Here is a 22951-nt window from a genome sequence, read left to right as displayed (position 1 = left end):
GGAGCCTGTGAGTCCCAGCTACTGAGGCATGCTCACCATGAAGCCCGGGCTCCACAACAACAGAATCCACTGCAATGAGAGGCCCACACACCTCAACTAGAGAGGAGACCCCGCCCGCAGCGACAAACAGCCAGCACAGTCAACAACAAATAGATATATTTTTTAAAAATTCATATACCAGAAGAGTGCACAGGAAGAAGATAAAAGAATGAACATTCATTTCTTCAACAAACAAACTTTAATGAAAAAATAAATAAAAGGGAAAACATAAAACAGATTTAAGTATCAAAAAACCAAATGTTTTTTGATTAGTGTGTTTGTTAAGTGAGTTTGCATCCACTGGATTTGAACAAATCTTGTTTGGATACCGACAGGAACAAACTTTTATAAGTCATTTAAGGAAATGAATACTGACTAGATATGTGAACATGTTAAGAAATTATTAATATTTTTAGATATATACTTTGGTGAAAGTTTAAAAAGACAATAAATAAAATAAGAGCCCATTTCTGAAAAAACACAATATATATAAATACATATACCCCCTCCCATGGAAAGCTATACAAAAGGATATTAATAGTGGTTAAGTGGTAAAGCTGAAAATACGTGGTATTTTTATTTCCCTTGACTTTTCTACATTGTCAATTTTTTTAATAATAAAAAGGTATTGTTCATGTAGTCAGAAAAAAGCATTTTTGCTTATTTTAAAGAGATGACCAGTTGAAATGATGCCAAGACAGTAAGATAAACTTTCACAGATTTACAGGATTAGCTGCCTTCTGAGATGGTGAGATCCTCTATTAAAAAACGGCCAAGCAGAGTCTTACCAGGAATAGAATATGAAAGACATCCGCACCAAGTCAAATTCCTACTAAAACAAAACCAAATTCCTTCTAAAGTTTCTTTCTTTCAGTTCAGAGATTCTGATGGTCTCTTAACATCAGATTAATGTTGACTCTATCCTTTCTTTGACCAATTTACAAAGACATAAAAGGTTTATTTCTTAATTTTCCCTGACCATTTATCTGTTTGCAAAAGGTACTTACTTTGATTTATTATATTCAAATTCAATGTGCAGACAATCTTCAATGCCCACTTCCATCTTAATCGAGTTGTTGACATCAGGATAGGTAGCAAGCTGGTGAACAATAAGATCATACTCTTTTACCAAATCTGTCAGTCTTCTTACTATGGTCACTTTAAGAAAATACCTATAAAAGTCAATGGAGAGGACAAGTTAAACCTCCTGTGAGATATCTCAGTGTTTTAAATAAGCAAACTTTAGCTTTCTCCTTCCTGAAATTCCTTAGGGATCAATTTACTCCATGTACTTCATGAAGAAATTTTCATTTTTAAATAAATGCCTTCACCATGGAAAAAATACAAAGTTCAATTTTAAGAATAGTGGACATACGTTTTAGATCAATTTGGAGTACTACCATCAAGCTTATTTGAGGACATCTCTCTGGATGGATTCTTTTTTTCTTTTTTTTCTACATCACTTTTTAACCATAAACTAAATGAGATTCATTGAGAAACTAATGGATTTAGAGGGTAATTCCACTTACAAGACAAATGAAGTATCTAAGAAACTGAGGTACATACAAGGGAAGTATGTGACTAAAACTTCTCATAATGGGATCCTCTGAATCCTATAGAGGGCTCCCCAGGTGGCACAGTAGTAAAGAATCCGCCTGCCAATGCAGGAGACCCAAGAGATGCAGGTTCGATCCCTGGGTCAGGAGGATCCCCTAGAGTAGGAAATGGCAACCCACTCTGGTATTCCTCCCTAGAAATTTCCATGGACAGAGGAGCCAGCAGGCTATAGTTCATGGGGTCGCAAAGAGTTGCACATGACTGAGCACGCATGCGTGCACACGCACACACACACGAACACACACACAAATCTGATAGAAGGATCTTATTACATCAGATCTGCGTTAGCCAGAAAAAAAAAAAAATATATATATATATATATATTTGACAGAATTTTCAAAATCTTAAGTCTTCCAGTCCAAAATTATAATTAGAATTTCAAGACATTCAACAGTAGTCATTACTTTCTGGTTTGTGTATCATAAACTGTAGACAAAGTCAATTCATACCTTAAGCGGACATTGGCACCGATGTAAGATTCATATGGCTTTTCAACTTGCATAAATTCAAAATCATAACTTCTGCTCTGAGTCAGTTCTCCAGGTAAGGCTAGTTCTTTCACTAGGTTTACAAATTCGTGAGTATTGCTCTTGTCATTGAAAAGCTCTAAGAAATTTAAAAAAGTGAAAGACCAATTATGTTTGATATCCATCTCATCAAAACCCAAACTTCTACTTCCAGAGCAAGTAATTTTTATCAAAAGAATTTCTTGGATTTGCCTTCATTTTAAATACCAGAGCTATGATCTGAATTCCATTATCCTATTTCACTCCACATGGGCTTAAAAAAATTCAAGTGGCATAGCAAAATAAAAATTTCTGTTATGAAAGAATTCAATCCTTTAGTGTAGTTAGGTAGGCTTTGCCCAATAATAAGCTGTTTAAATTGCTACATTTCCAGCAATTATTTGAACTTCATCCCTTCAAGACAAAAAATGCTTTGTTGTTTTGCTTTAGTTAGGCAAATATATTACCCTGATAAAACTATACTAAGTAAAAGACTAAAATCAACTATCAGTTAATTACCATAATTTGCCCCTTAAGTATAATCTCATCCAAAATAGATATCTAAACAAACATCTACCCATTCCAATTTTGATACTTTCAAAATAGACAGTAAAACTTAGGAAGCTAGGATCTATTTTCTTTTCTTGTTCTGCATCTGCAGTACCCAAAGATTTATATAGTTTAACTCCTGCTAAAGCAAGAAATATATGTATGGAAACATACACAAGTTGATCTAAGTCAAGAAGAAATTACAACTTTCCTTTTCACAGGGAATTTTCTGTTAACAGGTGAGTCTGGCTACAGGTATAAACTAAGTTAGGAAGACAAATGGCATGAGTAATTAGCAGGTGAAGGATGAAGGTGACACTGCTAATTGTGAATAAAGCTGGTGAAAAACCTAGGCAGATGGAAATTTCAGGGAGTCAACTAATTTACTTGAATTATTTTTCAAGGCTGGTAGCTTACATAACTCCTTTCACTTTTAATAATCAGATTTCATCACAAGTAAAGGCAGCATGAGTCAAATATCATTTAATATAATTAAAAGAAACATGATTATTTAATGTTTATAAAATAAATCCTTTTATTATGCAAAATCAATTCCTTCTTTCCATAAAACTAAACTCTAATTCAATTATTTAACTGCCATATCAAACTCTCTTCAAACTCAGTTAACAACAAAAAAAAGTAATACTATTTTAAAACTCACCAATTTGACCTACAAATTCAATTCTAATTCCTTGGTGCTCTAGCCTCTTTCCAGGTTGCTTAAAGGCTAGGTTCACCTGCCAAAACATGAAATTTTAAGAAATGTTAACAATCCTTTGTGGGCCTACTAGCAGATTCCTTCCAGATGAATGTAATATATAAATACTTCAGGTGTTCATTTCTGAAGTCTGAGAAACCACCACATACCTAGATTATGATGATCTTGTACCTCCAGAGAAGGTAAAACTTACTCCTCTACAATCACTAATGAACTTATACGTACATTTAAAGCATCTGCTTTGTTAGGAAGCAGTGTTTCTTTAGAGCTGGAGAACTACAAAGAATCAATAAAAGGGAAAACTTTCGACTATTCAAATACGTTTTCTGGTCAAATAAACAATTCTATAATAGCATTTTAATATAAAGGTTATTAATAATTCCAAAAACTGACCTAAAAGATCACTTTCAGCTTTTTATAACCAACCATATATTGCTATAATTTTTGATATTAAAAGCAACAGTTATTGCCCTGAGTCTGCTATTCATCCTAAAAATAGAATGTCTAAAGATTTAAATTTTAAGTATGATATATCTTACATACTTTTGAAATAAAGTATATAATCTAAAATCCCTAAATTTGTATCTGCTAAATGGAAACCTTATTACACATTTTAATTTGACAAAATATAAAGTACACAAATATTAAAAACAAAATTTCAACCATTTAAAGATTAGCTAAAAAACAAAAAAACACATACTTCCAGGTTTGTTCTTTACTGTAAAAAATATTGGTAATGTGACTCTTAAAAGCTGTTCTTTCAAACAATGCTTCTCAATAGAAATCAAGGACCAATAAAAAGAAGTTCAAATACTTGTTTATAAACTATGTAATTAAAATATTCATACTACTATATCTTCAACATCTATAACCAGGGTGGGTTTAGTTATTCACCTTCCAAATTAATATGTCAGAAAAAGAAGTAAATAATTAAATTGGAGTATATCACATGATGGAGTATAATTAAAATAATAAGGTCAAAGAATTTTTAATGATGTGAGAAGATGTGCATGATATGTTACATGTAGGAAGCATGGTCAAACTGTATACAAGTATAATGCCAATTATATCTTTTAAACTACAGAAAATAAAAATTCTATGGGTAATTTTGTTTCCTTCTTTACACCTGTTTTTTTTTTGACAAACAGCAATTAAGTTTAACTTTAAAAAGTATATGCTACAGGAGTCCCAAGACAATTCAATGGGGAAAGAATATTCTTTTCAACAAACGGTAGTAGAACAACTCAATCTCACCATACAAAACAAAGAAACTGGATCCCTACCTCACATCACACACAAATATTAATTCAAAATGTAGCAAAGACCTAAATGTAAGAGCTACAGTTATGAAATTCTTAGAAGAAAACACAGGTGTAAATCTTCATTATCTTGGATGGGAAACTGTTTCTCAAATGACACCAAAAGCATGAGAAGTGAAATTTAAAAAAAAGATAAATTGGACATCATCAAACAAAAAACTAGTGCTTCAAGATACCATCAAGAAAGTGAAAAGACAACTCACAGAAAATGTCTGCAAAATATTACTGATAAAGGACTTGTATCTAGACTACATAAAGAACTCTTACAACTCAATGATCAAAAGACAGACAACCCAATTAAAAATGGTCAAATGATATGAACAGACTTTCCCCAGAGATGATATACAAACAGCAATAAGCACATGAAAAGATGCTCAGTATTACTCATCATTAAAGGAAATGCAAATCAAAACCATATGACCACTTTTCACCCACAAAAAAATAATACAGACAATAATAAGTATTGCCAAGAACGTGAAGAAACTGGAACTCTCATACATTGCTGGAGAGAATATAAAATGGCACAGCTGCTCTGGAAAAGTCTGGAAGTTCCCCTAAAAGCTAACACATGACCCAGCAATTCCATTCCTAAGTCTACACTCCAGAGAAATGAAAACAGTCACACAAAAACGTATACACAAATGTACAGAAATATTCTTAATAGTCAATAAATAGAAACCCAAGTATACTTAACTGGAATGTCCTCAACTGAAGGATGAAGAAATGTACATCCACATACTAGACAGATATATACTAAAACATCATTCAGCCATAAAAAAGAATCATGCTTTGATAAATGCTACAACATGAAAGAACTTTGAAAACATTATGCTACATGAAATGAGGCAGACACAGACAGATCCTGTATAACCACTTATAGGAAATAGAAGAAGCCCAGAACAGGCAAATTTACAGGGAAAAACAGTAGACTAGAGGTATCCATGGACTGGGAGAAAAGGGAAAAGGACAGCTATTGCTTAATGAGTACAAAGTTTCTGTTCGAGATGATGAAAAAATTTCAAAATAGTGGTGATGATTGTACAACACTGTGAATGTGATTAAGGCTACTGAATTATAAACGTTAAAAATGGTTAAAATAGCAAACTGTATTATATTTTTGACCAAAAATTTTCTTAAAAGTAATAAACCTTGAAGACATCATGCTAAGTGAAAGGAGCCGAACACAGGCCACACGTTGTATGATTCTATTTATACGGAATGTCCAGAATAGGCCAAATCCACAGAGAAAGAAAGCACATCTGTAGATTAGTGGATGCTAGGTGTCTTAGTTCACTCACGCTGCTGTAACAAAAAACCACAGACTAGGTGGCTTAAAAACAACATAAATTTACTGCTAACAGTTCTGGAAGCTGTGAAGTTCAAGATTAAAGCACCAGCAGATTTGCTGTCTGGGAGAGTTTGCTTTCTGGTTCACAGATGGCTGCCTTTTCACTATGTCCTCATATGTCAGAAGATGCACACAAGATATCTCTGAGGACACTAATCCCATTCATGAGGGCACAGCCCTCATGACCTAATCATTTCCCAAAGCCACTCCCCCTCCCCCTCCACTCGGCCCCACCCCACCTACAAGTACATCATACTAAGGATTAAGTTTTAACACACAAATCTTACATACAAACATTTAGTATATGGTGCCAAGTGAATGACTGCTAATGTTATGGTTTCTGGGTGATGAAAACATTATGGAATGAGCTAGTGATGACAGCTGCACAACTGTGCAAAAGTAGTAAAAATCTCTTAACTGTATATACTCAGTAGGGTAAACTTATGTGAATTATAACTCAATAAAGCTATTTTTTTTAAAATAGAAATGAAAGTATATATCACAAATAAAACAATGGAATAGAACAGAGAGGCTGAAACAGACTCACACAACCTCTGGTTACTGACAGAGGTGATGCTACAATGCAGTGGTGGAATGGATGGCTTTTTCAGTACATGTCCTGGGTCAATTAGATATCCATATGGGGAAAAAAATAATAAGTAGTCTTGACTCTTATGTCATAAAGACAAAATCAATTTCAAAAAACAGAGAATCTAAATGTGAAATATAAAACTACTTAAAATTATAGGAGGAACAGGAGAATATCTTCATGACCATAAGGTAGGCAAAGATGTCTTAAATAGGATACAAAAAGCACTACCAAAAAGGAAACACAACATTTGTAGAGTATATTATTATTATTATATATTATACATTATACATTTGTCCAAACCCATAGAATATACATCACCACAAGTGAACCCGTAGGTAAACTACAAACTTTGGGTGACTATAATGTGTCAATGTATGTTCATCCTTGATCAAAACTGTACCATTCTAGGCACTGATGTCGATAATGGGAAACCTCTATACCTCCCTCTCAATTTTACGTAAATCTAAAACTACTCTTAGAAAAAAACCTGGAAAAAAAAAAAAAGGTATACATAAAAAAAAAAAAGTATACATAGACAGCTCACATGTCACGAATATTCTTGCTCTAGGTAGGATGTCAGGTCTTCCAGTCTCTAAGATTTTTTTTTTCTAATACATGAAGTATTCTTCCTACAATGCATAACAAAGTTTGGAAACCAATGATTTAGTCCAACCTCAATTTACAGGTGAGATCCAGAAAGTTAAATGACTGCCCAGAGCTACCTATCAAGACCGTGGTAAAGTCCAAGACTAGATCTTCCAACCCCAGCCCAATGATCTTTTAACTATATTCAGACATTTTACAAAGCCTAGACTAGTGTGGTAAGACTTGTTTTTGGTGGTGTTATGTCTATAAATTTTGAAAATCTGAGGTTCAGTCTCTCCCTAGAAAAACTAGATTGGTATCTCTACCCCTTCTACTCAAAGTGAAGTCGCTCAGTCGTGTCCAACTCTTTGGGACCCCGTGGACTGTAGCCCACCAGGCTCCTCCATCCATGGAATTTTCTAGGCAAGCATAGGAGTGGGTTGCCATTTCCCTCTCCATGGGATCTTCCCAACCCATGGATTGAACCCAGGTCTCCTGTATTGCAGGACCCTTCATATAAGGTCTTTATATTTATGTATAAAATGTCTGTATTACTAAAGATATGGGGATATATTACAAGCAATTTGAAAAACAGAAATGAGTTAAATATCCAACAGTAGGGAAAAGGTATGCTTAATATATTACCTATACATAAACATTAATTAATGCAGAGAGACTAGGAAGAAACACATTCAAATTTTAATAGTGAGTTATTTCCATATGATGGGACTATAGATAATTATAATTATTTTATAATTATTTTATTTCCCAAACTGTTTACCATGTGTATGTATTACCTTAACGAACAGGAGAGAAAAACTCTTAATATTTTTTTAATCATTTATATTTAGAAAAATTATTTCAAACATTTTATGATTTGATTTTATCTAGGATATTACCATTCTTCAGTATCACAAATTAATGAGTAGTAATCATATTCTGTAAGGTATAAGAATAATTCTTGGTAAGGAAAAGGGGGAAAAAGTTAAACCACAGAAGGTATCACAAATGTATCTGACCATGCATGGACACATTCTAAATGTGCTTAAATCCTCTACAGAGTATCAAGAAATGAGATCAACAGACACAACGGCAGTAGTACAGACTGATAACCTATAAAGATGAGAAAAAACTTTTAGAAAGCTGTCCGTCTAGTCAAGGCTATGGTTTTTCCTGTGGTCATGTATGGATGTGAGAGTTGGACTGTGAAGAAAGCTGAGCGCCGAAGAATTGATGCTTTTGAACTGTGGTATTGGAGAAGACTCTTGAGAATCCCTTGGACTGCAAGATCCAACCAGTCCATCCTAAAGATCAGTCCTGGGTGTTCAGTGGAAGGACTAATGCTGAAGCTGAAACTCCAATACTTTGGCCACCTCATGCGAAGAGTTGACTCATTGGAAAAGACTCTGATGCTGGGAAGGATTGGGGGCAGGAGGAGAAGGGGACGACAGAGGATGAGATGGCTGGGTGGCATCACCGACTCAATGGACATGAGTTTGAGTGAACTCTGGGAGTTGGTGATGGACGGGGAGGCCTGGCGTGCTGTGATTCATGGGGTCGCAAAAAGTCGGACACGACTGAGCCACTGAACTGAACTGGAGAATTATCCCCAATCTCCATAACTCAATTAAAGGAGAAACAAACTTTGAGTGGATCACAGCCCCACTGTAGAAACTGTCTTATGTTAAACAGACTCACATGGTCACAAACACAAAATTCTGCACACAGTTTAATTTAGACTCTGCCCAGTAACCATTCCTGCAAGTGTTCTGTTGAATCAAAGCTTCCAGCTGACATTCTGAAAAACATTTTCCATCTCTAATAAAATCATTCAAATTTAGATACAGCACAAGCCACTTTCATGACTAATTCTAATATTCTACAACTAGATAATTCTCCAAACAGAATATTTACCTTTCCTGAAACAGATTCTCCATCATAGAAAAGATAGTGCTTTTCTACTTTGCCATCTTCAGTTTTCATTTCCGCCATTTTCCTGGTTTCCCCATCATTAAGGACAACGTCGATCTCACAAATGGGACCAAAAAATCCTCCAAGAAAACTCTAAAATAAAAGAAAAATTCTCACAATTGTTTTGTCAGCACTACAGTTTAAAATTCAAACTTGATTACCTATAACCTGAAGTTAACCTATGAATTCAGGATGAAGTAAGAATTCATACCAAATACTGCATCAAAACTAAATAAATTTCATACAATATACATAAAGCTAATGCTGCACTGTACCCTTAAAAATTTATTGCAGATAAATTTGTTCTCTACCACAATAAAATAGCGCCCCCTAAAACTAAAGAAATTGAAACACACTATAATTTCAATCATTTCTACAAGTAACCACTATAATCAAATTCTAACATATACCAAAAATCTAAAAAATTAATCTTAACATCTGGATTGAAAGTTACCTTTAGTTATACATCTTTGAGGTTCTTTCATTATACTGCTATAATGAAACTCATACAATCCCAATTACTCATGAATTATTACAATGTACTACTTATGGAAAGCCTACTGCTATATAAGTCTGAACAGGATATGTTACATTGTGTAAACCCTTGAAATAAAACTGGCTCTATTTCAAGGGTTTACACAATGTAACATATCCTGTTCAGACTTATATAGCAGTAGGCTTTCCATAAGCAGTACACTGTAATATAGAACAGTCTTATGGACTCTGTGGGAGAGGGAGAGGGTGGGAAGATTTGGGAGAATGGCATTGAAACATGTATAATATCATGTATGAAACGAGTTGCCAGTCCAGGTTTGATGCACGATACTGGATGCTTGGGGCTGGTGCACTGGGATGACCCAGAGGGAGGGTATGGGGAGGGAGGAGGGTTCAGGATGGGGAACACATGTATACTTGTGGCGGATCCACTTCGATATTTGGCAAAACTAATACAATATTGTATAGTTTAAAAATAAAATAAAATTAGATTGGGTACCTAAAAAAAAAAACAACAAAAAAACTGGCTCTAATAGAGGAGACTAATTAAATTTGTTAATTTTTCTAAACAAAGTGTATAAGCCTTGTTCTGTAAATCCTGAATATGACAGAAGTAAAAGAGACAAAGATCAATTGCTTATGAATGGCAAAACACATTAGCTAGAAATAATACAGAATCCATTGGCTATTCCAATGTCAGATATAGTTGTGGATTATTTTTTGCCTGCTATAAAAGCTAGTTTTCTAGTCTTTTTAAAAATTTACACAGAGTTATCTCTTAAAAACATAAATCTGGGGACTTCCCTGGAGGCCCAGCGGTTAGGATGTCATGCTTCCATTGTACCGGCACAGGTTCAATCCTTGGTTGGGGAACTAAGATTTGGAATGCTGTGCAGTGCAACAGAAAAAAATAAATAAATAAACCCAATCATATCCTTCAATATGCTGGTGGCAGTATAAATTGGAACAACTACTTTAGAAAATAGTTGGCATTATCTGGTACAGCTAAAGATATATATATACATCAATGATCCAGGAATTATACCCCTAGGTATCTACCCTAAACAGAAACTTACACACATAAACCAGGAGACCAATATAAGAATGTTCATAATATCATTGTTCACAACTGGCCCAATTAGGAAATAATCCAAATATTTATCAATGAGAAAATGGATACATATATTTTTATCTATATTCATACAGTGGGCAATGGAATCAATTACAGGACAGAAAACAAAGATGAATCTCACATACACATTGAGTGAAGAGACCAGACACAAAAATACACACTGTATTATTCCGTTTACTAAAAAATCAAAAACATGATGCACATTATAGTGGTATTAGAAGTCAGGAAGTAGCTGGAAGAAAGCACTGGGGTACTATTAATGTTCTGTTTGGTTTTATCTGAGTGCTTAATACACAGGTATATTGACTTTGTGAAAGTTCATCAGGCTGTACACTTACTTGTGTACTTTTCTATAGTTAACACTTACTTTAATGAAATGCTATTTTAAACATACACATATACAATGTATTCCATAACATGGCCTATACGTATCTTGCTCTATTCATCCCTCCAGCCACACCAGCCTCAAATGATCCAAGTTCTCAAATACGCCCAGTCTCCTCCTTGTCCTAGACCAAGGAATCCTAACAAAGTCATCCTTTCACTGTGACTCACCTCCACAAAGAGGCCTTCCCTAACTTCCTAATCAAAACTGAATTCTCCAAATTTGGGAAGTGCAACACCATGTAGGTTTACTTCATCATTTATTATAAAAATGTTAGTCGCTCAGTCATGTCCAACTCTGCAACCCCATGGACTGTAGCCCACCAGGCTTCTCTGTCCATGAAATTTTCCAGGCAAGCGTACTGGAGTGGGTTGCCATTTCCCTCTCCATGGGATCTTCCCAACCCACGGATTGAACCCAGGTATCCTGCCTTGCAGGCAAACTCTTTACCGTCTGAGCCACCAGGGAAGCCCATTTATTTTAATCTGTGTACTTACTGAGTACCTGACTCCCCAACTGAACTATAAACTTCATGAGGACAGAGCCCTTATCCTTTGCTCAACACTGAAGACTCAGTGGCCAGGGGCAGCACGTGGCATTTAGTAGAAGGCATTCAAACACTTGTTGATTGTTAATTCTGAGTAAAACACATACTGTCCTGATAATAAAAAATAAATGGATACATAAAAGAAATGAGCTAAAACTTGGCATGTTTGGTAAGACCCGCCCTCCCCCAGGAAATTGGCATTGATGCAGTAGTAAAGTCTAGAGCAAGGAGCTTGAGTTAAGGCTCAGTTCTGTGCTCAGGAGGAAGGGTAACAGCAAACAAGCTAACAATCCTGCTAAGGCTATGTGGATCACAGGGTGATACAACTAATATGATGGACGGAGACTGTTTTCCTAAATTCTGAGCTTGCTTCTTTGTTTTTTGGGTTTTTTTTTTTTTTTTGGCTACACCACACTGCTTGTGGCACGTTGGTTATCAAACCTGGGCCCTTGGCAGTGAAAACACAGAGTCCCAACCACTGGACCACAAGGAAAGGATTATAATTTCAAGAAAGCAACTCAATGAATTACCAGATTAGTACTTATACTCCAAATATATAAAAAGCAAATTTTCCTTTTGACAAGATGTTTTGTCCCTTCCTAGTTAGCTTTCATACCCCCAAGTTTTAAACTCAAAACTTGCTCAAAATGGTATACATTCTCCTAAGAGCTACAAATATGAGAATGTACAGCAGGTCAAAATCAGTCAGCTGGTATTTACTAATCATCAACTACCTGCAAAGCACTGATCCAGCAAAGGGGGCAGGTAGTGGGGAGCTGCTGTGAGAGAAACAATTATGAAAGAATAGATGATGTCAGTCTCAAAATTTTAATTATAAAACCGAGGCAGGAAAATAAAATTTATTTTTTTTATTCCTCCTTAATACTTCCTAGAGTTAGTTCCAGGAAAAATGAGATTTGAAAACTGTAAGAACTGTTTTACAAATGAAACAAAATATTATGGTCACTTTTTCCCACATACATAATGCTTAACATATACAACTGAACTGGGATTTGAAAGTTTATATTAAAATATCAATAATCAAAAATAAAATGTCAAAGTTGCCACTAATTAAAATGGTATAAAACAGACTTAAAAGTACATAAACTTCACAATTAACTAACGACAATTAGTAATTGTAAACAATAAGTCTTGTTTTGACCCCATATGTAAAACTTAAAAATTGTTAGGCACTAAAAATATATAAAAACTATCTGTTGTCCTCAATCATTTTCTGCATGCACGAAGTATTTCATAAATAGTGGTTAGGACTCAGCACTTTCACTGCCAAGGGCACAGGTTTGATCCATCCCTGGTCAGGGATCTAAGATCCCACAAGCCACCTCGTGTGGCCAAAAATTAAACAAATAAAGTTTGTATTTCAAGATGTGCATCTTCTTGCACATCCTATCATTTCAAACAAAATGTTACAAAATTTAAATCTTTTAAAAATTATTCACAGTCAAATGATAATACTTCTAATTTATATAAAGAGAGAAAAATACAGAACTGTCAGAATGGTGAGGACTACAAGGCAAAGGAATAAAAGCCGTAAAGAAGGTTAGGATATATTAACATACACTTCTGCTGAAATTACAAGAGGCACTTCTGAAATCTTAAGAGAAAGACTGCCAAGATCTTTTAGAAAAGATACCTTCAAGTATGTATTCAAAATGTGGGATTTTCAGGAGCAATATTAGAAATTATACAAATTAAAACTCTTAGGTAGCCTTTAAATAAAAAGATTTTTCACGTAATTTGTAACCCAACATTGAGCATTACTATCTAGCAAAATTACAAGTGGATGTTAAAAGATGAATTTTATAGCCCTCACTGAAGAAATTTCACTACATCCTTTGGGTGTAAAGAAACGCAACTCAAGGTGAGGCAGAAGAGAAGCTCTCAAAATTTATTCACTTAGTGCATACAGGAGCAATGAAACAGCAAATTTTCATACATATATTATTACACTTGTGCCTATTTCAGTGTTTCCGAGCTTTACAATTGTATTTGTTTCACGAGTAACTTGAAAATAAAAATTGTTCTTGAAAATAATGCGTTAAAAGTAGTAATTCTAAATGTAAGCAAAAAATAGGGCCTTTTACGTTTTCTTTGCAAATTATATTCAATTAAAGAAGCCATCTCTAACCCCCTGACTAGTCAAGGTCCCCCAATACTTCCTTCTTATCACAGCTGTTTTGTTTCCACGTTAAACAAGACAAATGTTTATCTCCTTCTGGACTACAAGCTATAAGAGAGCAAGGGCTGATTCAGTCTTGCTCAGAGCCCCTGGGAGCGCCTAAGTATATCTGATGAAAAAAAGAGAAAAGGGCTCCAAGTTTAAGAATGAACATTTTCTGTGCTCCTTTCTTTTTTAAATTTAAAACAACTCGATTCCTGACTTTAAAATGTATTCATCAAATGTAACTTTTTCAAAAAATAAACCTAGCTTAGTCTTTAAGCCAAAAGTCTCAAGCAGCTTACGGAACTGGGTGAGCTCTGGGAAACCAAGTACTATTAAATGAAAGTACACAGTAGGCGCTCAACATATGCATGCTAAGTGAACCAAGTAAATGAATACTACCATACAATGAGTGAAATGAGATCCAATCTAGAGGAAATCGCCAACACACACAAAGCTAAATGCCATCGTGCTCACGCTTGTGCTTCCCACTAACTGTGGTTAAAGTACTGATTTCCCTCCCTCCTCTGCTCCCTAGGCCACTTCAACATCCCGAAGAGATAAGTTTCCAGAATGGCTTGATGAAGGAAATGAGAGCCAACGTTTAAACCAGTGGGCACGAAACTACTGCCTTTGACTTAAAAACGTCCTCCCCTCCAACGTCCTTTTCTTTTTCTCTCTCATTCTACAAATGTCAACGTTAAGGCTAACCTGGGGTCAGGAAATCGCAGGGTATCACCATATGCTAGTTTAAAAAGAAAAAAAAAAAGACTCAAGGAGCTTGGTAAATTCAACGTTTACCAAGCTCCTGATCAACACTGGAAGAGAGTGACCAAGTCCACCGAGTCCCGAACTGGGGGACTCTTGGGTCACCCCATCTGAAAGGAAGTGAGGCTGCCCAGGAGGAGCAGAAGGTCTGGCTACCTTGGAAGGGGAGGCGGTGGCGGGCCCGCAGAGGCGGGATCCGAGTACCCAGCCACGGCCCCCCATAGCCGATCGAAGAACGCTGGCAGAGGCTCCGACATGGCCAGGAGAACGCCTCGTCACCCGCAGGTAGTCGGGCCTCGCCGAGACCGGGAAGAAGCGGCGCAGCCCGCTCTTCCCTAGCCCCGCGGCGGCCAGACAGGCCTAACCCGGCTCCCCGCCCTGCCCGCCTACCCTCTCCTGCCGCTCCCAAGAGCCGTTCCCGCGACATCGGGCCCGCCGTTGGCCGTTCCGCCGCACGCTCCGGGACAAAGGCTGCGGGCGAGCGCGCGGGCCGCCGTGCACTCACCATTGTCAGCGCTGCCGCCGCCGCCGCGTCCCCCCCACTTCACGCCTCTTCCTTTAGGAGAACTCCTAGCCCCAGTTCCCTCCTCCCAGGCGCCCGTCACGTGACCTCAGGCCGCCGGCCGCACGTGACCCTTCCTCTCCTTTCCTGCCCTCCCCTAGAGCAGGCCCCCTCTGGGCCTCTCGCCCCACCCTACTGGCCAGACTGGCCCTCCGAGGGGAGGCCGTTTGGAGGAGGGGCCTCGTGCTCCACCCCACGGCGGAGGGGGCGGGGTCACTGAGACGGCGTCAAGGGGGCGGGGCCAGGGCGGACCAGGGCTCCCCAGGTCCTCCGCGCCCTCCTGTCATGTGACAGGCGGTTCCCTGACTGACTTTTTTTTTTGCCACACCCAGTTCCTCTTCTTGGTGGAAATTTGAGCTGCTGGGAAAGAAGGTAGAAAGAAGGTTCTTGCGGGAGGCTGTCCCTGCGGATGGGTCATGGGGCCGCGGAGTTGAAGGGTAGCTGTTACCCGAGGCCTTGTTTCGTTAGACCTTGCAGGAGACTGGCTCCCTCAATTCCGGAAAGAGGCATTCTGCCACCATTCTCGAGCTTTGCCTAACTTATATCCTCTCCCTCAGAGAGCTTCTGAGTTTTGAGAATTTATTAGCTTTGTCACCTCTGACAGTCCCCACCCCCGAAAAAGAGTACTACATCCGTTGCTTCGAGAGATACACAGATGGCTGGTGAAGTATCAGTCTCGAGCTGTGCCGGACTCAGAACAGTTGTACCGCCCTGCCATTCCGTCACGGGTAAAAAGCGTTCCTAAACAGTCCGATGATGCTGCTCGAAAGTACTTTCAGTTCAGTCGCTTAGTCGTGTCCGACTTTGCGACCCCGTGGACTGCAGCAGGGTGACAATATACAGCCTTGAGGTACTCCTTTCTTGAAGCGCGTCCTAATCATTGTAGTGGAAGTTTAGAGGACATATCCCTGAGTGGAATACTGTTTTAAGATATCAGAATTTAGTGTTGCGCTACCACAGCGCACTCTATCTATACAAGACCAAAGCAGGAAAAAAAAGAGTCTGAACCCACCGGTTTTCCCATCATAACAAAACCACATCAAGTTTGTTAAGCAGGGTCATTAAACAAGTCTCAAATTTAAGAGGCTAGAAATTAGAATATGGTCTCTAACCACAACAGAATTAAACTAGAAATAACAAAAAGCCAGAAAATCCACAAATATTTGGAAGGTAAGCAATGTAATTCTAAACCTCTAAGTCAAAGAACACTTCAATGGGAATTTTTAAATGGTTTGAACTGGAAGATAATGAAAATACGACCTAAGAGAATTTACGCGATGCAGTAAGAGTAGTGTTTAGAGGAAGATCTGTAGCTTTACATGCATATATTTGAAAACAAAGTTTTATAATCTAAGTTTACATCAGGAAGCTAAAAGCACATGTGGGTTAACATCTGGGTTGGGGAGCAGCAAGGGATACATGAGAATTTTGTACTTGCTGTGAGTCTAAACCTGCTCTGAAAACTATATTTTAACAAAGCCCTCACCCACTCCAGCGTTCTTGCCTGGAGAATCCCAGGGACCGCGGAGCCTGGTGGGCTGCTGTCTCTGGGGTCGCACAGAGTCGAACACGACTGAAGCGACTTAGCAGCAGCAGCAGCAGGTATATAGTCAAATGATCTTTGACAAAGGTGCAATGATGACTCATTGGGAAAAGGACAGTCTGTTCAACAAATGGTGTGAGGAAAATTGGGTATCCACATTCAAAAGAATGAACTTGAACCATTATATATAAAAATTAATTCAAAATGGATTAAGGACCTAAACCTAAGACCTATAACTGTAAAACTTCTAGGAGAAAACATAGGGGAAAATCTTCAGGACCTTGGACTTGGCAATGAATGATTTCTTGTTTATGACACAAAAAGCATGGACAACAAAAGCAAATACAGACAAATGGGGCTACATCAAACTTAAGAACTTTTATGTGGGACATCCCTGGTGGTCCAGTGGTTAGGACACGGCCCTTCCACTACAGGGGGCATGGGTTTGATCCCTGGTAGGGGAACGAAGACCCTGCATGCCATACAGCATGGTCAAAAAACAAAACAAAACCATTTGTGTATCAAATGACATAGCAGAGTGAAAAAGCAGCCTATGGATGGAGAAAATATTTGCCAATCATATGTGTGATAAGACATCCAGAATATCTGAAGAACTCCTACAACTCAGTAGCCAAAAAATCAAATAAACTGATTTAACAATGGACAAAGGACTTGACAAAACATTTCCCAAAGATGATACACTAATGTTCAACAGGCATATAAAAAGATACTCAACATCACTAATCATCAAAGAAATGCACATCAGAACCACGAAATACCACCTCACACCCATTAGGATGGCTACTGTTAAAGAAAAGAACAAATATAGATGGGGATGTAAAGAAATGAGAATCCTTGTGCACTATTGGTGAGATTGCAAAATGGTTCAGCCCTTATGGAAAACAGTAGGGTGGTTCTTCGAAAAAGTGCGAATGGAACTACCATATGATTTAGCAATACCAGTTCTGGATGTATATCCAAAAGAATTGAGAGTAGGGTATTTGCATACAAGTTGCACAGCATATATTAACATTCCTGTTCATTCATAATAGCCAAGAGATAGAAGCAACCCAAAGGTTCATGGACAGATTAATGTTAATCAGTCTTTAAAAGAAAGAAAATTCTGTCATATGCTACAACATAGATGAAACTTGAAGTCATTATGCTAAGTGAAATATGCCAGTCACAAAAAGACAAATACTGTATGATTCTACTTTTATAAGATACCTGAAGTAGTGAAAGTCATAGAAATAGAAAGTAGGATAGCAGTTACCAGAGACTGAAGGGAGGAGAAAGGGAAATTGCCATTAAATAGGTTTTGTTGTTGTTGTTCAGTTGCTCAGTCATGTCTGAATCTTTGTGACCCTATGGACTATAGGATTCCCTGTTATTCACTATCTCCTGGAATTTGCTCAATCATGTCCATTGAGTCAGTGATGCCATCCAGCCATCTCATCCTCTGTCAACCCCTTCTCCTGCCCTCAATTTTTCCCAGCATCAGGATCTTTTCCAATAAGTCAGTTCTGTGCATCCAGTGGCCAAAGTATTGGAGCTTCAGCTTCAGCATCAGTCCTTCCAATGAATATTCAGGATTGATTTCCTTTAGAATTGACTGGTTTGATCTTGCTGTCCAAAGGACTCTCAGGAGTCCTCTCTAGTGCCACAGTTTGAAACAATCAATTCTTCAGTACTCAGCCTTCTTTATGGTCCAGCTCTCACATCCATACATGATTACTGGAAAAACCATAACTTTTAATAACTTTTTAATATGCTGTCTAGTTTTGTCATAGCTTTTCTTGCAAGGAGCAAGCATCTTTTAATTTCATGGCTTTAGTCACCACTTTCAATGATTTGGGAACCCAAGAAAATAAAGTCTGTCACTGTTTCCATTTTTTCCCCTTCTATTTGCCATGAAGTGATGGGACCAGATGCCATGATCTTAGTTTTTTGAATGTTGAAGTTTAAAGCCAGCTCTTTCACTCTCCTCTTTCACTTTCATCAAGAGGCTCTCAGTTCCTCCTCATTTTCTGCCATTAGAACAGTATCATCTGCATATCTGAGATTGTTGATATTTCTCCAAGAAATCTTGATTCCAGCTTGTGCTTCATCCAGCCTGGCATTTTGCATGATGTACTCTGCATATAAGTTAAATAAGCAGGGTGATAATATACAGTCTTGACATACTCCTTTCCCAATTTGGAACCTGTCCATTGTTCCATGTCCAGTTCTAGCTGTTGCTTCTTGACCTGCATACAGGTTTCTCAGGAGACAGGTAAAGTGGTCTGGTATTCCCATCCCTTGAAGAATTGTCCAGTTTGTTGTGATCCACACAGTCAAAGACTTTAGTGTACTCAATGAAGCAGAAGTAGATGTTTTTTCTGGAATTCTGTTGCTTTTTCTATGATTCAGAGGATGTTTGCAATTTGTTCTCTGGTTCTTCTGCCTTTTCTAGAAATTCTTGTTTAACATACTGTTGAAGCCTAGCTTGAAGGATTTTGAGCATTACCTTCCTAGCATGTGAAATGAGTGCAATTGTCTGGTAATGTGAACATTCTTTGGCATTGACTTAAAAAGACATCAAGTTATAGGTTATTAAATATTTTGGATACAAGTCCTGTATTAGATATATCAATTGCAAATATTTTATCCCAGTCTATAGCTTTACTATTTATTTTCCTAATAATGTTTTTGGATGACATGAGAATTTTGGCTTTTACATTTAGCTATGTGATCCATTTTTAATTAAACTTTGCAGATAATGTGAGGTAAGATTTTAGAGCTTATTTTTGTCCACATGGTTCCAACACCACCTGTTGAAAATAATTTCCTTTCCCCATAAACTGCTTTGGTGCCTTTGTTAAAAATCTGTTGACTACAGGGACTTCCTTGGCAATCCTTTGGCTAAGACTTGGTGCTTCCAATGCAAGGGGAACAGGTTCAATCCCTGGTCAGGGAACTAAGATCTCACCACATGCCTCCCAGCACCTGCCCCCCAGATTTTTGAGTATGTGATTATGGATTTATTTCTGGACTTTTATTTCTGTTTTGTTGATCTATTTGTCTTTCTGCAATACCACATTGCCATGATTACTATAGATTTATAGTAAGCCTGGAAAGGTAAGGAAGGGTAGTTACTCCAAATTAGTTCTTTTTCAAGAACATTTTGGTTGTCCTAAGTTCTTTGTGTGTGTGTTAGTTGCTCAGCTGAGTCTGACTTTTTGTGATCCTATGGACTGTAGCCCACCAGGCTCTTCTGTCCATGGAATTCTCCAGGCAAGAATGCTGAAGTGGTTAGACATTCCCTTCTCCAGGGGATCTTCCTGACCCTGGGTCTCCTGCATTGTAGGCAGATTCTTTGCTGTCTGAACCACTAGGAAATACCTTGTATATAACTTTTTGAATTGTTAATTCACTTTTATTTTTCTTAAGGCTGCTGTGATTTTTGTTGGGATTGACTAAACCTTTAGCTCTATTTGATCTTCCCTGGTGGCTCAGATGGTAAAGAATCCACCTGCAATGTGGGAGACCTGGATTCGATCCCTGGGTTGGGAAGATCCCCTAAAGAAGAGAATGGCTACCCACTCCAGTATTATGGCCTGAAGAATTCCATGGACAGAGGGCCCTAGCAGGTACAGTCCACGGGGTGGAAAAGAGTTGGACACTACTGAGAAACTTTCACACTTAGCCTTATTTGAGGGAAATTGACTTCTTAACAATATTGAGCTTTGCAACCCATGAACATGATATATTTATCTATTTAGGAAGGTCTTTAATTTTTCTCAGCAGTGCTTTATAATTTTCAGTGTAGAGCTCTTGCACATGTTTTGTTAAATTTATCCCTGAGCATTAATATTTTTATATTACAAATGGAATTTAAATTTTTCATTTTCCAGTTTTTCCATGCTTGTGTGTGTGTGTGTGTGTGTGTAAGAGACAGAAAGATATTCCATGTTGACTTTATAACTTGCAATCTTGTTACATTTCTTTGTTAGTTTCCTCCCTTCTCTTTTCTCTCCTCTTTTCCTGAATCTTATATTCATCATATTGGGCTTCCTGGTTGATTTTGTCATTTTCTTTCTTTTTCTTTCCTATTTTCCAAAGCCAGAAAGACAATCTCACCAAGATGGTTAGATAGCATCACGGACTCAATGAAAATGAATTTGAGCAAACTCTAGGAGGTAGTGGAGGACAGAAGAGCCTTGTGTGTCACAGTCCGTGGGGTTGCAGAGAGTCAGACATGATTTAGTGACCGAACAACAACAATGGCAACTCTGTTTGAAATAATACATGTTTATTGTTGTTTTAAGCCACTGAGTTTTGAGGCAATTTATCATACAGCAATAGATAACTAATAGATGTTGTATTTTTTATTTCCAAGAACTCTTTTTATTCTCTGACAGTCCCATTTTAATAGCATGTTGTCCTTGTGAAGATAAAGAAACAAAACATCCAGTAATCAACACATAAACATCTAAAATTGCAGATTTTTTCATAAATCACTGATGTAATTTCCATTGTATCAGATGATATATCAAGTAGCTGAATGATCATGATAATAAAGTTCCTGATTCCTATGGACCACTGATAAATCATACTATTCCATTATAAGGTGAGAAGATAACTAATGAGACGTTAGTCCACAAATAATTATTGATTTAGTGCCGTGATTCTCAAGAAAGAAAGAAAGAAAGAAAGTGAAGTCACTCAGTCGTGTCCGACTCTGCAGCCCCATGGACTGTAGCCTGCCAGGATCCTCTGTCCATGGGATTTTCCAGGCAAGAATACTGGAGTGGGTTGCTATTTCCTTCTTCAGGAGAGCTTTCCAACCCAGGGATTGAACCCACGTCTCCCGCATTGTAGGCAGACGCTTTACCATCTGACCCACCAGCGGTCTCAAGAGGAGAGGATAATTCTCCTCAATGGATATTTGGCAATGTTTGGAGACATTTTTAATTGTCAAGTCTGGGAGAGTGCTACTAAGATCAGAAATGCTGCTAAACATCTTAACAATGCTCAGGACAAGCCCCTACAACAAAGAAATATCATGTCCAAAATGTCAATAATGCCAAGGCTGAGAAACCCTGGGTTAGTATAAATCTGAGAAGACAAACGGAATTACGGAAGATCAATTATATAATATTTTAAGCAATGACTTGAGTGGTAAAACAGACTACATGCTGAGGGAATAGAGACACAAAGCTTCAGCAAAATCACTCACTCCCTTCTCTTTGCTACCTTAGCATTTTGTTTATAACTGTTAAAAATTGGGGAAAAAAGCATAATGTAATGTATTACAGTTATTTGTTTCCCCCACTGCTGCTGCTGCTGCTAAGTCGCTTCAGTCGTGTCCGATTCTGTGTAACCCCATAGACGGCAGCCCACCAGGCTCCCCCGTCCCTGGGATTCTCCAGGCAAGAACACTGGAGTGGGTTGCCATTTCCTTCTCCAATGCATGAAAGTGAAAAGTGAAAGTGAAGTCGCTCAGTTGTGTCCGACCCTCAGTGACCCCATGGACTGCAGCCCACCAGGCTCCCCTGTCCCTGGGATTCTCCAGGCAAGAACACTACATTGTGAGTAATCTTAACTGTTTATTCCTAGTATCTTGGTCCTTAGTACATTTTTGTTGATTGCATAATATGAGAAAAAGTGACTGTGAATTAGAGGGGTACAGAAAGTTCAAACTGGGAAAAAGCCCAACCCTTCCCCTTCCCTCATACTCTATAATTATGGCAAATGATTGATTTTAAAAAAAAGGTAAAAGAGTAAGAATGAGAAAGAACATGGGTTATATACTATTTCCCCTATGTGCTTGAGAATAGTTACTTTTATCTATCTATCTTCTTTTGTGCCAGGCAAGACTAACATATAAACACATGTATACCTGTGGCAGATTCATTTTGATATATGGCAAAACCAATACAATATTGTAAAGTTAAAAAAAAAAAAAAAAGACTCTAAGCTCAAGGTCAAAGTCTAGCTTGGAAATTCCCTGTTAGTCTACTGGTTAGGACTGTGAGCTCTCATTCCGGAGGGCTGGAGTTAAGGAGAACTAAAATCCCACAAGCCTTGAAGGTACAGCCAAAAAAAAAAAAG

General features: G+C 37.7%; 1 protein-coding gene across 3 annotated transcripts in view; it reads right to left on the bottom strand.

Moving 5' to 3' along the window:
* VPS26A (vacuolar protein sorting 26 homolog A (S. pombe)) overlaps positions 1-15487 on the bottom strand; it is a 25548-nt gene extending 10061 nt beyond the window's left edge. The window contains exons 1-5 of one of the 3 annotated variants that reach the window (XM_010852206.1): positions 15144-15487; positions 9188-9337; positions 3373-3448; positions 2106-2262; positions 1047-1211 (exon numbers count right to left, since the gene is read on the bottom strand). In XM_010852206.1, the coding sequence (XP_010850508.1) occupies positions 1047-1211; positions 2106-2262; positions 3373-3448; positions 9188-9265 (476 nt within the window). In that variant the 5' untranslated portion in view covers positions 9266-9337; positions 15144-15487. Of the gene's footprint in view, positions 1-1046; positions 1212-2105; positions 2263-3372; positions 3449-9187; positions 9338-14909; positions 15114-15143 lie in introns of those variants that run through there. The other 2 variants (XM_010852204.1, XM_010852207.1) reach the window with 2 other exon arrangements.
* Positions 15488-22951: the final 7464 nt, after the last annotated feature.

Source organism: Bison bison, unplaced genomic scaffold (genome assembly GCF_000754665.1).
Source record: "Bison bison bison isolate TAMUID 2011002044 unplaced genomic scaffold, Bison_UMD1.0 scf7180017864309, whole genome shotgun sequence".
NCBI classification, from domain to species: Eukaryota; Metazoa; Chordata; class Mammalia; order Artiodactyla; family Bovidae; genus Bison; species Bison bison.
This window is presented reverse-complemented; position numbering and strand designations above follow the sequence as displayed.